This window comes from Aulonocara stuartgranti (assembly GCF_965226115.1).
Source record: "Aulonocara stuartgranti genome assembly, chromosome: 18".
In the NCBI taxonomy this organism is placed as follows: Eukaryota; Metazoa; Chordata; class Actinopteri; order Cichliformes; family Cichlidae; genus Aulonocara; species Aulonocara stuartgranti.
The window spans coordinates 27,407,049-27,424,998 of NC_138954.1; the positions used below are offsets into that span (position 1 = coordinate 27,407,049).

Genomic DNA, 17,950 nt, shown 5'->3' on the forward strand with positions numbered 1-17,950 from the left:
GCAGTATAGGCAAGCCGGAGGCAGTTTGTAAAATGTCAGCCAACACTCCCGGTTTTCCATCAGGCATTTGATGCTCCTGGAATGTCGTGGCTGCTTCTTGAATATCAGCTTGCCGTCAGCCCTTTCCTCATAACACAACTCCAGTTTCATACCTGGAATTACATCATAACGGCTGAGTGACTCTGTGTGTGTGTGTGTGTGTGTGTACATACATAGTGTAGCGTAATGTAGTACATTGCTTATACAACCTCCTGATTGCCTGTCAAGACGATTGCTCTGTTACCATGGAAACCATGTGACAAAAAAAAATCAGGTTACCATGGGCAGGTGCATATGAGGTGCAGTATGATCATTTGTGGCTCCGTCTGTTGCCTGATGCAATATGACTGCAAGGGGAAGCTGGGTTTGACAGACACAAAATCCGTTTTGCGGTGTGTTTACTATCACTTTGAATGTTTATCTGAACCCGTAAGATTAAAAACACTAAAAATATTAGGGATTAGGAAGCTTCCCCGCACAGTCGTTGACTCCCAGCTGCACATGTCGAGGTTACATAAATGTATTAGACAGGAATCCGAGGGAGATGTAGGCCAGACAGTTAAATGTTAGAGAGTTTTGTGTGTGTGTGCTGCCTTACAACACAGCAAAGGCATTTTGATGCACTGCACCAATTTTGGAACAAAAGACCTTATAGCCCAGACCACATCACTATCCTCCCACCACCTGCACCCCCCCATACCTTCCTTCCCTCCTCCTCCCCGCAACTTTTAGTTCAAGGCTGAAACAACAGTATATCAAGACCACAGCCCTGCCTACTGTAACACATTTACTCAGTCATCACACAGACCCACACGCTCACTCCCTGCTGCCAAATTAAACTGGCACACTGTACGTACTACTTACAGCAGTGCGCATATCTACGAACATAAAGTCAGTTTGTATGACTATGTGTGTACATAAAGCCTACTGCGCGTTTATCTTTCCCTTCCTTCTATCTAAGCAGACACGAACTTTCGGCCATTTTTTTTTGGGTGCTTGTTGTTTTCACCAAAACAAGGAGCTGTTCTCAGGTCGACGCTGAGCAGCGCCTTCCGGTGAACCTCGGGCTACTTTGGAGGAGGGTAAAATGATCCCAGATCAGTGTCTGTTTCGGTGTCACGCCATCCCCCCACCGCGCAGCTAGGCGCGCGCGAGCCTCGCGATAGCCTCGCCTACCAGAATCAAAGCTCCGCTCGCGAACTGGATGCTGACAGGCGCGCGTGCGGTCATCATGCAAAGGTTACGTTGGATCGGTTTCAACGAGTCTCGAAAGAAGCCGCTCCTCCGCAGGACCCGCACGGAGCACAAAATGCGAGACGTCTAGCGACTCCGACAGCCACGGAGTTACTCACGTTTACCGGCCCGTTTGGCGACGGCAGGTGTCAAGAACCATGAACGCGAGTTCGGGATTTCCGCGAACGGCAGTGTGTACGCTGGCTCCTCACGGCGGTAAAGTGGCTTCATGAGTGTCCAAAGTAACAGTGGAAGTGGTGGTGGAAGTTTGGAGGCGACGCCATCTTGGTCGCAGCTCTCCTCGTCCCCAACGATTTCTCAACCACAAATAACGGCGACCGCAAAGAGCAAGGAAGGTACACCAGCTCACCCAAGTGCACGACCCGCTCGCATTCTCCCCAAAGTGCGTTCTTTCCCCCCCGAGAAGTGGATTATTTTGGCCGTGTCGAGCTAGCGTTTGTTCAAGTAAAAAAAATGGATGTCAAGTTCAGTGATGCCGTGAATTGGAAGCCAAATGTCAGCTGTCAGTTCAGTTGATGGCCAGTCTAAGTAGCAACGGGCTATCGTGTTTGCACAAAGGCAGTGCTAGCTTGTTGTTTCGTTTTGTTTCGCTGTCATGTTTCGTGATCTCTTGTCACTCGATCGCCGTCGATCCGAAAACAGTGTTTTTGTAGCAGTTTGTAACATCCTGTCAACAGCTTCTAGTGGAATATTAAACAACGCAGCTATGCATGCATCCATTAATGCGCTGTAATGCATGACCCCGCTACTTTGAACTGCCAAACAGGCCGTGGGTTGCACTTTTTTAAACCAGTTTGGGCGCATTTGTTGTTCCACGTCTTTTGCTATGTTGTTGACGTGATGTTATTTACTAGTGACTCGGAGTTGCTGGATGTAATGTGACAAAACTGGGCAAATATCAGCAATCGTTTAGACTCTTCCAGCTAAGGCCATTAGTTATAGGGCAGAGGAAAATTACTGAGACAGCGACGATGTTACGAAGTTAGTCCGAATATGCGTATCAAAATATGCGTAATAGGTACCATACCGATATAGGATACGTGTTCAAGACTATTTTTTTTATTAAAATATTTTTTTTACGCAAGACCAATAACAATAATGTCCAAATAGACAAAATAATTCTCCCAACACGAAGGTCTAGCTTTATAGATCACTTAACCCAAATGTTGTCTGTCCTAAAATAACCCTACACACTATTGATATTTTGTTGTGCTCCCAGTTTGACTGCACAAAGGTTTCATAATGTCCATTATGCCTTTTAAGGCTTGCCCCTGTGCCAGAAGCTGTGTAAAGATGACAGCCAGGAAATGTCCAATAAGGAAACAAACACTTGCAGCATACAGCAGGGAGTATGAAGACCAGCCTTCCTCTCACTTGGGAAACTGGTTGTTCTAGGCCCAGTCTGACTGAGCGTGTGTGAGATATGTGTGTGTGTGTGTGTGTATATATATATATATATATATATACACTCAACAGGGTGAGGAGAACTGATGCACACGTGTAGCATTTCAATTAGACATACTGCTGCCGTCTGCTTCTTTTTTGAGTGATGTAGCAACTTGTTATTTTTCCTCCATCTGCAAATGTTCAGAAGTACTGAAATCCTGAAATGTTAAACTGCTTGAGGACAGTGCAATGAGGATGTGTGACAGGCTAACTTTTAAAGAAACAATACTGTAGATGGGCCAGCTGACAATTTTTGTGTTGGCAGACTCAAGCCAGCGCGGTCTGTTCTCGTCCCATTTCTCTAGGTGTAAAATGACCTCCATGCTTTCTGTTTGTACTTACAGTGTCACTCAGCTGCTGTAATTTCCAGCATATATATTGCAAACACGTCTTTTGAAGGGCTGCCTCCTTCCCAGTCGAATGAAATGCATTTTTCGATTTTTATTCTCCTTCTAATTTTTCCTCATCCCATCCCTGATACTGTCGGCTTATGTATTTTCCTGCGCTCGTTTTTATTCTTTTTGGGTATTTTTATTCTTTTTTTTTTCACAGCAGTGTGTTCTGCTCTAATTCTGTATAGCACGATTATGGGTGATAATATAAGCGTCTCACTGTATTGTGCTTTTGTCGTCATTCCAGGCCCAATGGAGGAGCTGCACAGCCTGGACCCCAGGAGACAGGAGCTGCTGGAGGCCAGGTTTACAGGAGCTGTCAGCGGCAACACGGGAGGCAGCACTGGGAGCATGAGCGGCGGTGCTAAGGTAACACAGTACAGAAGAAGAGATAAATAAATAAAGCCTCCATTTTCATATGTCTCGCTCAAAAACAGTTAGCTAGTGCACAAAAACTTCTTCAGAAAATTTCCCTTTGTGTGTCTTTGTTTCTTGACTCGTTACAGAGCTGTAAATGCCTTTGTTTTTCCCTACTGTAGGAGCTACATGAGAAATTAGCTTGAGTGTGTAAGGGGAAAAAAACTGCCAATCCAATCTAGTTGACAATTGGTACTTGCTAGCTGTAGAAAACATGCTTTACGGAAGTTAAAGCAGCAATGGCTAACTCCCACCATGATCAGAAGTTGCCAAAAAGCGCTACGTCACAATCCCAGAAGTAAAAATCAAACACGTGTTCCTGCTAGTGGAAAAGCAGGCAAAAAAGTTCCTGTTTTCCTAAAAAGGAGGTCATAGTTCCTGGAAATGTTCATGATTTGGAAGAGATCCAAGTGACACACCTTAGGACTGCAGAGACTAGATTCCTGTCAGATGAGCCAGCCGCGTCGCCTGCCTTCAGCTTTTGTTTTACTGCTGTTTACGTTTAGTGATCATTATAGAACTTGAATAGCTGACTTGTGCTGACTGTTCTCTTGTTCTCTGTGTTTGAATTCTTGCTCTGAATAGGGTCTGGCTAATGAATCCTCTAACCACAGCTATGGAAGTCTGGGATCATCTAGTGACAAAGAGTCAGAGGTGAAACTCACATACAGTCAGAGCATATTACACCACTTAATAAAGAGATGCACAGTAATATGTGCTTATAAGCATAGCCATATTGTCAGTGTTTTCCTTGCACTGCCCACTCTTTCTTTTCTGCCTCTCCTGCTACCTCCACCTCTCCCTCTTTTCTCTTTCTAGAACTCTGATTTGAAAAGAGGGAGCTCTCCTGCCTACTCAGTATGTACTCTTCCTTCCTGCTGCTCTTTCCTGCTGAACACCACCACAAGATCCTGCCTTGTTAGATAAAACACAGGGGATTCATGCTTTTCTTTTTTGTTTCATATCTATTTACAGACTCCGGAGAAGAAGCACTCTGAGTCGTCCAGAGGGAGAAAAAGGAAAGCTGATACCTATTCAGAGAGTAGTCAAGGTATGGTGGATGTCTGCGTTAAAGCAGCATGATTCGGGGGGGGGGGGGGGTTATTGATGGCTGACATTGAATTTGAACTGTTTTGTTCTGTTTTTGCAGGAAAGACCTCGACACGTGGGCCCAAGATCAGTGACTATTTTGATGTGAGTATTACAAAAACTGCTCTTTCTTCTTATCATTTCGAACCTCTTTCTTAAGTCTTAAGTTTATCCTCTGTTCAAAGTTCCAGGGTGGAAATGGTTCCAGTCCAGTCAGAGGTCTCCCATCAGTTCGCCGCTCTCCGCAGAACTCACACTCTGCCCCAGGCTCCATCGTGAGTATTTGAGGGATGAACTGGGGCTTCACCAAAGTCGAGTGTCAGCCAAATAAGGATTATTTAGCACTGTGAATTCTCCAAAGCTACTCTAGTACACTTTAAGAAAACAATATGATGCTGCAAATAAGCATGTGTCCTCTAAAAGTCTTGCTCAGGGATCAGACTTACTCGATCGATTATTGGCATTGTGTACAAGTAAACGTCTGTAAATTTAATATTTATAACAAAACTTTTGTGTGCGTAGATCCGGCAGAATAGCTCCTCACCTACTAGTCTGTGCTTTGGAGAGCACAATCTCAAAGCTTCCTCAAGCAAATGTGTCCAGGTAAGAATTACACACTGACATGATGAGGCTTTTTTCCTTTTCCTTCTTCTTCTTCTGCTTCTTTTTAAATTTTTATTCAGGCAGTTGTCGTCTCTTACTGGTGTCTGTTTATTTGGCTTTTTTTAGACTGAACTGACGGGCCTAAAACTCGCTGCCCTGGAGAGCAACAAAAGTTTGGACCTGGAAAAGAAAGAAGGGCGAATAGATGACCTGCTCAGGGTGAGTTAGATCTCCGTGTTGATCAGCAGTTGATGAAGGATGGACGGCTGTTCAGATCGCATGGGGCTGTAGTCTCCATATCAGTCAGTTGGCCAGTATGCTTTAATCTTCAGGGTTACTTTCAAAGGAGAGGAAGTGCCTTTAGTGCCTGGCTCTGACTTGTAAAACATTTATGTTGACTGAGTGTTTACATGAAGATGGATCCAAACTAAACTTGTTGGTCTGGCTGGCTAGCATCATTTTAAATAATCTAGACCATATGTCAAGGTTTTTGTTGCCATGTCCAGTTGATTGATTGGCAAGTAGGCATGATTGTAGTGGACCAAGATTTTCAAAATCACACTAGGTTTATATTACATGTAAACAGTCTTTCATTGTGTTCCTCTTTGTTTTGTTTTTTAACAGGCTAACTGTGACCTGCGACGGCAGATTGATGAACAGCAAAAACTCCTGGAGAAATACAAGGAGAGACTCAACAAGTGCATCACCATGAGCAAGAAGCTGCTCATAGAAAAGGTGTGTTTTCATACACATACATACATTTGGCTAAAAAACAACATGCTACATTTAAAGCTGATCGTTTCTCTTTAACATGTGAAAGAGGAGATGATGCAGGAGTGTGTTACCATGTATTAGCTAATGTTTACTGAGTAAACGTGAAGCTTATTGTTTGCAAAGGTGACGACATTAAAGAAAAATACATTTCTTAGTCCAGTGTTCTCTGGTGTTTTAGCTTTGCTGTGGTTGTACAGCTGCTGAGAGAAAGAAAAGCGTGTTTCGGTTGGTAGGTTTTTGAACATCTTCACCAGCCACTTGTTCTCATTTGGATTCCACTGAGATAAATGTAGTATCACAGTGGTGGAAGGACTTGGTGTTTAAACAACCTCTCTTAGTTCAGAGTTGTGTTGTTTCATAATATTTAAACGTTGCTTTTAGTCTGCATGGTAATTGATCAGGGTTCATCACTGGAATATTTTGCTAGAGTCCTTAGCTTGAATTGAAAACCGTATCAAGCCTCAGCTAAGATACTTCAACAACAGAGCCATTGTTCTAACTGTGTGCCTGCCTGTTTTTGTTGTGTTTTTTGTTTTTGCCCACAGAGCACTCAGGAGAAGCAGTCATGTCGCGAGAAGAGCATGCAGGATCGCCTCCGTCTCGGCCACTTCACCACCGTCAGACACGGAGCATCCTACACAGAGCAGTGGACTGACGGATACGCATTCCAGAACCTGATCAAGTGATGTGTTGTTTTTTGTTTTGTTTTTAAATCAAACACAGTCAACTATTATTTATAGTTGACTGTGTTTGGATTCTTTGTGGAAAAAAACCCATTTTTTTCACAAGTGATTTTTCTGTGCAAGCTTCACTTCACAGCCAAGAATATAAACAGCGATGAGTTGTCTATATCCAGCCTTAGTGTTTGCCGTATGATCCATTTCTTGTTTGTGCCTTTCTTTCTACACAGGCAGCAGGAGGGCATCAACCAGCAGAGAGAGGACATAGAGCGCCAAAGGAAGCTGCTGGCAAAGAGGAAGCCTCCAAACCCTGCAGCTCCCTCCCTCTCTGTGGCCTCCGCATCTGAGCCCAAGCAGCGCAAAACGAAGGTGGTTAACGGCAACGATTCTGACCCCTTCCTGAAACCCTCCTTGCCCCAGCTGTGAGTACAATGAAATAAGTATATGCTGTCTGTGAGAATGATACTAAACTTCTCTTCATTGTTTTCTATGGGTAGTTTTAACTTTCACTTTTGAATATTTATTTTTTTAAAGTTACTGAAAGCCGTGGTTAGCAGTGGTGTCATTTGGAATTAGGAAAATTCGATTTCTATGTGTTTTGGCAGACTGACCCTCGCTGAGTACCACGAGCAGGAGGAAATCTTTAAGCTCCGCCTTGGACATCTGAAGAAGGTGAGTGTTAAAAAAAAAAAAGGAAAAAAAGCATCAGCTAATAAACCAACTGTTTGTGAAAACATTGTTAAAATTCTGCTAAAAGCAGAATTTGACCATAACTATGAGTGAAACGCTTTTAAACTGTAAAATGTTTGAATTTCATGGTTGTCCAGGAGGAGGCAGAGATCCAAGCAGAGCTGGAGCGGTTGGAGAGGGTGAGGAACCTTCATATCAGAGAGCTGAAGAGGATAAACAACGAGGACAGCTCAGCGTAAGTGTACTCGGCAACCCCGCTGAAGGATCTTGTTTACTGACAGTTAAGACGTGACTGTGGATGAGCGTTAGTATTATTTTCCACAGTGGTCATTTAGTAGAGCCGATGAATGAAAACAAAATTAATGTGTAATAAAATCATCAAGTGGTCACATAATGAATATAAATCACAAAGAAGTTGGTGATTGCCTTGAGCAGCTGTGTACTCATTAGGTTAATTCCTCATTCATTGGCACCGAAACTTGCTGTATCACAAGGCAGATGATATAATAGAAACTTCACACATCCTGAATGTATGAATGGTTAGTATTTTTTTTATGCTGTGTTAATTTTTTTTGCTCACTAAGCATCTTTCTCACTCAGATTTAAAGACCATCCCACCCTGAATGAGAGGTACCTTCTGTTGCACCTGCTGGGCAGGGGCGGCTTCAGTGAAGTCTATAAGGTATTGTCTTTGTGGAAGGACTGCGCTTTTCCTGTTTTCTCTTTGGGCGTATGTATGTTTACAGACAAAATGTCTGAGTGTGCTTTCCTTTCACGTGCAGGCCTTTGACCTGTTTGAGCAGCGCTATGCTGCTGTTAAAATCCACCAGCTCAACAAGAACTGGAGAGAGGAGAAAAAGGAGAACTACCACAAGTAGGTCTCATCCACAGACACAAAATAATTGAGGTCCACAAAGACAACATGTTTCCCTATTTACACATGCTGTTTTGACACATTTTCCCTTCTAGGCATGCATGCAGGGAGTACCGGATACACAAGCAGCTGGACCATCCCAGAATAGTCAAACTGTATGACTATTTTTCCCTGGATACTGACACGTGAGTGACCTGTGACATCTGCCAGCTGCTGCCCTGCTGGGTTCACATATCCTCAGGATGCGCCTCTCTTAGCACTGTGTTAAAAACTTTTTTTTCTAATGGCTGTAAACCAGCATGGTGCACACTAGTTAGTGTTGAAGCTTCTCAAAGACCAAACCCAGTAAATATTCAAATAATGCATGAATTGTTTGTGTTGTGCCTCGAGGCTCCAGTTCAGGGTGGTATCAGATTAGAAAATCACAGTGGAATGTATGATTCAGTGTTAACGTGCTCTGACAATGGATGTTATTTTTTGAAGGTTTAACTTCTGTCTGTGGGTGTTAACTCAGCACATGAGCTGTAGTCACCCAGACTCGGAGGGTGCTTAAAGGAAGTGGCAGCCAGTCTCACATACCTAAATGAGGGCATTATATGTTTGTCCAGAAAGACAGTTTAAATATTTCTGAGGTTACTCTTGCTCATATTGTACCGACTTTGCAAAGTGTTCCTTGGATAACTAAGCAGCTCGCTTACATGGCTGGAAACTGAGATCGGTCTCATTAAATAGCACAAAGTCCTGACCCTGACCTCTGACCTACATATGGGGGAAGGAAATGTCTCTTCTTAGCCTCTAGGCTTTCCATCTCCTGAGAGAAAGGTATACTGGTTAATCAGTGTATCTAGCTACTTAAGGATCACTAAACTGATGACAAGCTGAAGTTGCAAAGACTGTTCTCGTCTTGTTTGTTCATCGGGTTTTTTTGTTGTTGTTTTTTTTGTTTGTTTTCCTCTGTATGTAACCATGTGCATGTGTCTTTGTTAGGTTCTGCACGGTGTTAGAGTTCTGTGAAGGAAATGACCTGGACTTCTACCTGAAACAAAACAAGCTAATGTCAGAGAAAGAGGCACGCTCCATTGTCATGCAAATTGTCAGCGCGTTGCGCTACCTCAATGAAATCAAACCCCCCATCATCCACTACGACCTGAAACCTGGTTAGTCTCCTGTTTGACATGAAATCAAAGTCAATTGTTGTTCCTCTAACGATTTTTAGTGTTTCACTGTTAAAGCAGGATATCTGATTGTTAAACACTTACTGAATCTCCTGCGTTTGTGGCAATTAGGTAACATCTTGCTGGTGGATGGTACAGCATGTGGAGAAATCAAAATCACAGACTTTGGCCTGTCCAAGATAATGGACGATGACAACTATGGTGTTGACGGCATGGATCTCACATCACAGGGAGCGGGCACCTACTGGTAACACACACACACACACACACACACACACACACGCTAATACTCTTCCCAGACTGACAGACAGGTTAAACCCATGATTGCAGATTACCTGAAAGAGACAGCGCACTAAATCTGTGGGCGTATGTCGTGTATAAATTGTGTCTCTGCGCTACTAATAAGCTGTACGGTGAATTGTGACTGAAATATGGTAGGTATAGAGTCAAGTATGGATCTGCACAGGTTACAGTCCTGAACTTACCCACATGAGAAGAACAATAACAAAGATGTCACATGCAGCATGCTATCGCATAGAAGGAAACAGTGGAGGGCTAAAAGTGCCGAAATAATTATTCACAGATGTATTTATTTATGTAAATGTGTCAGAAATGAATTTCAATTGAAAGTAAGGAAATAAATAGATCATAAATAAATTTATCAATAATTATTGAAAATATTTGTTTATTATCTAAAAACATTGAAGTATTTCACTGTAATTATTTCCTGATTCGTGTGCTGCAGTGCAGCATGAAATCGTTTAAACTGTCGCTACAGCTCGTCAACGTCTGATTGGTTACCTTGCATATGTCTCAAATAATGGACTGATGGGAGTGGTGATGTGGACCATCAGGTATCCCAGAATGCATTGCGAAAGCCAGCTATTAACTGACCGAATGATCAAAATGCATCGTACCCACTAAGGAAAGCCTGCTCCAGGCACACAATTTTCAAAACCCCTGTTGACCCTCACCACTCAGTGAATGGTTATATAATTATCCTATGTTCTAACTGACTAGTGATGTCTTATTGATTTTACTGTTTTGTCTTCCTGAGCAAATTGGTTTGGTCGAGATTAATGAGACAAATTGAAAATTCATTTTAGCACTTTTAGTCCTCTGTAAGTCAGAGCGTATAGTTTTATTTATAAATAAATTTGCAGCACAAAAAAAATGCACAAAGCCCCAAATTTTGGCCTCTTGTCGAACAGCTGGTGCTCTGTATGCAAGTGTGTAGTTGTGGTATGTCTGAGTGTGTAGATTGTGCCAGGAGAGATCACACCTCTACCGACCTGCCCGCGTATGGAAGCAGCTCAATTCAGTTTTTTAAAGATAATGTCATATAGTTCTAATCTGATAGCCGATGTCCTTTTTTTAAAAATCTGTTTGCTTAATCTTGTATTTAGGTACCTTCCTCCAGAGTGCTTTGTGGTGGGGAAGGAACCACCTAAGATCTCCAACAAGGTGGATGTCTGGTCTGTGGGAGTGATCTTCTTCCAGTGCCTCTATGGACGCAAGGTGCCGCATCGTAACACCATGCACCACAACATCCAATGTCAGATGAAGTGACATGAACATTTTGAATTTGAATCTTGTGTTTTGTTTTTACAGCCGTTTGGTCACAATCAGTCACAGCAGGACATCCTCCAGGAAAACACCATCCTCAAAGCCACAGAGGTCCAGTTCCCAGCGAAACCACAGGCCAGCACAGAGGCAAAGGTAACGCACACACAGACACGTTTACAGACACACGAGGGCATTTACGTCACCTTTATTGATACAGCTGCTATAAAATGGATGCTGCTTGCGCTTAGTTTTACTCCTGTTGCTCGATATCTCAAATTGCACGAACATTATGTTCATAGTGATGCAATATTTCAACATTAATGCAATAAAGCTGAAACTCGGGACTGAAAAGTAGCCTGTAAATGGCATCTCCTAATGACCTTTAACCACATAGCATCTTAATGGTGAGTTAATAGAGGGCGCTGTGGATAAAATCTTCTATATTTTACACCCATCTAAAAGGAATATCCATAGATTTAATAACCATGCTGGGACGTCTGTTTTGGGCGCAGGTAATTCAATACTTGACAAATGGATCTGCTGTTTGACAGTAATGCAAAATCCTGTAAAACCCAAAGTGACATGAAACAGTCCATCAGTAAATAATCACATCTGGCGAAATTTAGAGATATTAAATCGAGGCAAACCTTGTGTAGTTGAAGAGATAAACTTCTATATTATTTTAACACAAATGTAATGACCTATTTGTCTGTGGTGTGAAAGAAATCAGAAAAGTTCACTGGTTTTAGTTTCTCACATTTCAAGATGATTTTTTCTTTTTTTAAGCGTAAGCAGGGTGAGACTTGTGTTGCAGTTTTGGCTACAGCTGCACACTAATGTGTTAATAATTAACAGAGATTTAGTTTGGCAGTCCAGCGACACGTTGACACATGTTCGTTCATCTGAGTCAGCTGCAACCAGTAGTTTCCTATTCCTCGACTTTAGTTGGGTGGGACAGCCAGACACACATGATTCATTTTAGTATTTCTTTAGCTAGCTGCTAGCTACGCCCCTTCCTTTATCACGTCTTGTTTCCTACCCTGATATCATTCAGCTGTTTCTCCAGAGAGGATCTCGTCCTACACTAGACTCCGACTACAAATTTCAGAGCTGAAGTAGCTGACAGTAGTCTGTGTTCTGGCCTGAAAATTTGCTGCAAGCTGGAGTGACACTCAAATGAGAGCCTATAGATGGTGGAGAAATGTTAAAAGCAGAATAAGAATACCCAGCCACCCGCAGTTCACCTGTGAGAGACTTACTGGAGAAGCAGCTGATAATATTGCCTTTTCATAAATAGGATCTAAATTAGTGGCAAACAGTAACAAAAGGTAGAGTAGCATATGTCTCCTATCATTTTAATTTGTGCTCTTTTGTGCTCTGCAGGCGTTTATCCGCCGCTGTCTGGCCTATCGCAAGGAGGATAGGTACGACGTTCACCAGCTGTGCTCGGACACCTACCTCCTCCCTCACATGAGACGCTCAAACTCCTCCGGCTCTCTGCAGCCCTCCGCCTCATCTCTTCCCACCTACTGACTAACATTCTGATGGGACCGTCTGGCCAGTCTTGAGGCAGGAATGTTCATCGATTAGTAGATGTGGATCTTTGTTTTTTCTTTTTCTCCACCTGAGCTGTTGCTAAAATGGATACATTAGCAACAGAACAGGAGAAAAGATGGAAAAATGAGAGGAAGTAAAGGCTGATCATGCTCTTGAACTCAATTACGTGAGAGAGGAGACGGAGTATAAAGCGAAGGAATAGATGGGGAGAAGAGCGGAAAGCAGACGACGACGATGAATCTAGAGGATTTGTTTAAGGAATTAACTCCTTAAAAGACATTAAATGACCTGCTCCCTTCTCGTAGCTCTATATACATCTACATGTAGACACACGCACGTAATAAAACACCTCATGAGGTGGCTAAAACTCACGTCAACATAACGCTGCAGTTACAGTCTCGATGCTAATGAGGGCGCTGACCAGCAGGGGTCAGAAGATGGGGGTTAACGGACACGCAGAGGAGGCACCGGTGTTTGAGGCGACCTGCAATTCATTTTAATGAGACGCCCGAATGACTTTACCTGTAGCCTCCTATCTGCACCCCACAGGGATTAACTTAAAAAGTGATCTGAGACGAGGACTCTGAAGTGACCACGTAACCTTTATCAGACTTGATGTTTAAAAACAAAAAAAAAGGAAAAAAATTACATATTTCTGGATTCAGTTTGCGTTTCCAATCCAGATTACCTTCATCTGGTCTCCTAGCTGGCTTTTAGCACTGCAATGTGGGCTTTATTCCCGCTTCATCAAATTTCACTTCCATTTACTTTTTTTTTTTTTATCCTCCTTTTTGTTGCTTTACAACATAATTGAGGTCTACAGGAAGTGGATCTGTGAATCTGTCTTAATCGTTTTTTGTTCAGGTAAAAAAATCCGTCATGTTGTACCCCCCGCCCGCCCGCTAGCTCTCCTGAAGAAGAGGGGGCGGGGGGCTGGATCAGCTGTTGCTGTCATCAGGACGCAGAATTGGTTGTAGATTTCGCGTGCAGGAGACGTCAATCATTAGCAGATCAATAATATTGAGGCTTTTCCTTGCTACCACTTAGCTCCATTTAATTTGTATCTCCTCCTGAAAGCTGTTCTCAGTTTGCTGCTATAAGTGTCGCTTTTAGTTTGTAACACGTCTGTGAATGATTTTCACCTCGCATATGTGCATACTTGAACTGTGTTAAGAGGATTTTTTTGTTTGTTCTTATAAAATAAGACGCCCGCTGTGCTGTTCAAGGGAATGCAACACATTCTTCTGCCACCAACATTCAGCCTCTGTGTTTTTGTTTTTTTTGGTCTATTTCCCACCCACAAAACATTTTTTGATTATTTTGATGTAAAAGTCCGACAGACCTATAGAGCAAAGGCCCAGTGCGCTGTGTAGTGAGAAATGTTCATGCCAGCAGAAGTGTGCACGCTCCAGGTTGGCTGCGGTTGCAGCAAGATTTACTGCGGCTAGAGTTTGAGTGGATATATCCAAATGTTGTCATTGTCTAAATAAAACACTTACCTGTATGGTTTTGTGCCTTTTAAGCCCTCACAAATGTAGGCAACGTGGATCCCGGATTGGTAAGAATTTTATGTGCCGCAAGTGATAAGGGGATTGATAAAAATAATGCTTTAATTTAAACATTTATCCTGAATTGATTGTTGAAATGTTAGCTGTCATATGGGTAAAAAACAAACAGAGAAACTCAACATCAATTCAGAAACATTACAAGAGCATTAAAGTGCAGGAGAGGAGCTCCCATGGCTTGTGTGAAAGTGAAAGCAAGTGAGGAAGTGGAATAACAAGTTTCAAGTTTAATAAAAGAAACAAACACACCGCCCTCTGTTTTCATCTGCTGAACAGAACGGTGTGAAATATCAGGTACACACAGCAAAACATGTTTTAATAGAAATACATCCATTAGTAAAGTAAAAGCCATATCATGTTTGGAATCTGATGCTAGGCTTCGTCGTTAAAAGATTGCCCTACAAGAACTAGTTCCTGCTGTGCGACCCATATTTCCTGTGGAGGGTTATGTAACTTTGGTGGAAGTGCAACAAGATGGAGACTGGAGGAAGGCGATAACACCCATGTGGTAATTGCCAAAGAAAGTGCGATATTTATATTTATGTATGCGTAGCTATAGATAGATGGATAGATATAAAAACTTGGTAGTCACTTCATTAGTTACACTAATGGAGACAGTTTTTCCTTAAGAACTTCCCTAAGTCTTTGTGGCATGGATTTGACAAGGTGCTGGAAACATTCCTCAGAGATTCTGGTCCACATTAACATGATGACATCACAGCTGCAGCAGATTTATTGGCTGAAATCCAAGATGACGATGTCCTGTTCCACCACATCCCAAACAGATTGAGATCTGCTGACAGCGAGCTTGTCATGTTCAAGAAACCAGTTTGAGATGATTGAGTTTTGCGACGTGTGTTATACAGGCACGATGGATACACTGGTAATAAAAGGGATGAACATGGTCAGTAATGATATACAGGCAAGTATCGACTCAGCAGTCGATACTGAGTCCGAACTGCTGGTACAAGGCAGGATGGACCCATGCGTTCATGTTTTTTATGCCAAATTGAGAGCCTAACATCCGAACGTCGCAACAGAAATCAAGGCTCTTCTGACTGGGCAGTGTGTTTGCAGTTTTCTGCTTCGCAGTTTTGGTAAGCCACGTGTGAAGTTTTAGTTTCCTGTTCTTAGCTGACAGGAGTGACACCTGGTGTGTTCTTCTTCTGCTGTAGCTCATCTGCCTCCGGGTTCTGTGTTTTGTGTGCTTAAAGACGCTTCTCTGCATACCTGTGGTTATCTGACTTCCTCATCGGCACAAAGCAGCCTGTCCATTATCCTCTGACCTCTGACAATTCAGTTTTGTTTCAAAATTTCAATCCTACAGTTCAATTGTAGGACAATACAAGATTTTGGAGTTATCAAATATGATTCCCCCCCCGATAAAATGCAGAAAACCGATAAAGAAGCAGGTGACATGGGGTACCCGACACAGTGGCCGGTGAGTGTATTTTAATGCTGTAGCAGGCTTGTGTTACAGTGTGCAATTACAATCTCACCTGAATGTGGTTAAAAGGTATGGAGGGAAGAAAGGATTGTAGTAATATGGATATTTTATTCATACAATTTATTTTGAAGGCCATCAGTTTGAATTTTACAAGGTTAATTTGAGAATGTCTTAGGTTAATCTTGGCCCCCAGCATCAGTGGGGGAGGTGCATAAAACTGAACATACAGAACTAAAAAGTGTGTGTATCCACAAAGACAGAACATGCTGTCCTTCATCAGATTTATTAGCTCTGTTTGTGTATCGTTGCCTTTTATAAACCTCCAGCTCGGTAAGTTTCAAGCATGTGCAGGATCTCTTTTCCACTCCACAATTACTGTCACTTCTAACTACAGTCGCTTTTAAATGCCAAAAATAGGTTTTTAGTAATCACTACACATAAGAATAGGGTATGTGATTGCTTATATATATTAAAAATATAAGTATTTTAGGTATGAGTATTATACCAGTATACATACATCTGCAGCGTCTATAACCACTGATGTCATTTCCCCCTAATTAAGGACCTGGAGGAAGTTCAATTCACTTTGTTTTTTTGCCATTATTTTCACACATTTGGAGTTTTTGTTCACTTTCAGGCTTTTATTAAAGCTTTTTTCTGCATTTCTCAAACACAAATTTCTCATTATCTATAGGAAATGTTGTAGCCTGAGCCTATTTATTCAGTCAGTCTCTCTTTTAGCAAAGCCTTTAATAATTATCCTCTGTTTACTTACAATTCCCCACGCTCATGTGCTCCTTTTGCAAAACTAACCACATTCTTACTCACTGCAACACATTTTGTACTTGTGATACACAACAGAAACCACAGGTGGCAGAATCAAAATATTTTTACAGTACGGATGTTTTCTTTTCTTCCTTTCACATGAATCAAGGTTGCTCACACTTGTGGCTCATGGTGTGATGGTATGAGCTGGATCAGAACGCACAGACTCAAAGGCGAATTGAAGATCAACATCAAGAACTTAAGAGGAGGGATGTTTTATAGATGTTTTTAAAAAATTTCAGCAGAAATGTAACTTGTTGATGTATCCATTTTTTTCACAGACGTGTTTTCATTTAGAAGAATTTTCCATTTCCCCTCCCAATACCAAGTGTTTGCAAGTCTTATAAGACACATGCATTGCTCTAGTAAAGATGTTTTAAATTTAATTCTTATAATTACGTTGCACAAGACTGTAAAATGTGTAAACAGATGAGATTGCAGTCTTATGAGACCAGCAATGCAATGCATATTCAACATGTATATTATCAGAAGGAGAGGTGCTATTTGAAGAATTTACAGGAACATTTTGAACCAGTAGATGTTTGAAAAAGGTGGAAAAGGTTTTTAACACTTCATTTTGATGCAATTAGCAAGTTTTGTGTGTCTGTGTGTGTTTTGTTTTTAAGCATTTTGATTGGAGATTTAATACTAGAGCCCAACTTATACAGTTTTAACACTGATACCAGTTGCACTGAACAAACTGTGCAACATCAACACCTTTCTTTTTATCTTTTCACTTTTAAATGCTTATAAAGGGCGATACAGATAGATCAGCAAACAGCTGGTATAGCCTGATGATGTTGGTCTGCCGATGAGCTCTGTTAAAAATGTTCTGTTTTTATGTCTCCATAACTGAATTAAAGCTAATTTAAGTCATGCTTCAACATAACTGTCCAGAGGTGTTTCAGAACAGTTGCTGAGTGGTAAGAATTGCTTCTGGAAGGACCGTGCTTTTGTCTTGTTTTTCAAATGAAAATGAGAAAAGTGGGATAAAAAGTACAACCCAATCACATCAGATTCCCAGCGGTCACCATAACGTTTTCTGCTATTAAAGAGTACAGTGTTAATAGGAGAATCTTTAATGTTTACTGTATACAGATGTTTCACATTTTTGAAATATGAAAAAGACTGTTTGATCACTGTGACACGACCACACAAGGCTGAGCAGACTTCACATTTTTTATTTTCTGATGAGGTGTGTGATGAACTAGAAGTAGTGTTTTTTTTGTTTGTTTTTTTCCAGGTTGTGTGTATGATGTGAAAACTGTTTCGATGTGGTGTTGTCTAAAAATTATGAAAAAGTGTATCAAATTTTGAAAGACATGTTTTCTGGTGACTGCAATCTTTAGCACCTCGTATATGTTTGCTTTACAACTGAATTATTAGGCAGATGTAAATTTCTTTTGTTCCCCAAATATTTATTCTGTGGGTTTCTGAAATGCTGCTTAGATGCAGAATATTGAATCTTCTAGCTTCCCATACACAAGCCCAGTTTTCCATAATACCTTGTTTGTTCTTGTATTTTCTTTTTGGCCATCTTCATCATGTTGTTTTTGT

The 17,950-nt window shown here is 41.6% G+C and overlaps 1 protein-coding gene across 2 annotated transcripts; it reads left to right on the forward strand.

Moving 5' to 3' along the window:
• The first annotated feature begins 1,112 nt into the window (after window positions 1–1,112).
• On the forward strand, window positions 1,113–14,060 carry LOC309693562 (serine/threonine-protein kinase tousled-like 1-B). 2 transcript variants are annotated; one of them, XM_082512908.1, is made up of 22 exons: window positions 1,113–1,628; window positions 3,379–3,500; window positions 4,134–4,202; window positions 4,368–4,406; window positions 4,524–4,599; window positions 4,699–4,742; window positions 4,823–4,912; window positions 5,160–5,240; window positions 5,367–5,459; window positions 5,865–5,975; window positions 6,560–6,696; window positions 6,925–7,116; window positions 7,300–7,366; window positions 7,522–7,619; window positions 7,985–8,066; window positions 8,167–8,258; window positions 8,354–8,443; window positions 9,246–9,415; window positions 9,545–9,680; window positions 10,840–10,951; window positions 11,045–11,152; window positions 12,383–14,060. In XM_082512908.1, exons 1-22 carry the CDS (start codon window positions 1,502–1,504, stop codon window positions 12,530–12,532), a joined length of 2,286 nt encoding a protein of 761 aa, XP_082369034.1. In that variant the 5' UTR covers window positions 1,113–1,501; the 3' UTR covers window positions 12,533–14,060. The 2 variants fall into 2 exon arrangements, with proteins under 2 accessions (XP_082369034.1, XP_082369035.1); XM_082512909.1 differs by lacking the exon at window positions 4,368–4,406 and having other exon boundaries at window positions 1,115–1,628.
• Window positions 14,061–17,950: the final 3,890 nt, after the last annotated feature.

Excerpts from the sequence above, each read along its gene's own strand:
- LOC309693562 (XM_082512908.1), top strand. The coding sequence starts at position 1,502 with ATGAGTGTCCAAAGTAACAGTGGAAGTGGTGGTGGAAGTTTGGAGGCG. Across the intron at positions 3,501-4,133 it reads GCATGAGCGGCGGTGCTAAG|GGTCTGGCTAATGAATCCTC; the intron begins GTAACACAGTAC and ends TGCTCTGAATAG. Across the intron at positions 6,697-6,924 it reads GCATTCCAGAACCTGATCAA|GCAGCAGGAGGGCATCAACC; the intron begins GTGATGTGTTGT and ends CTTTCTACACAG.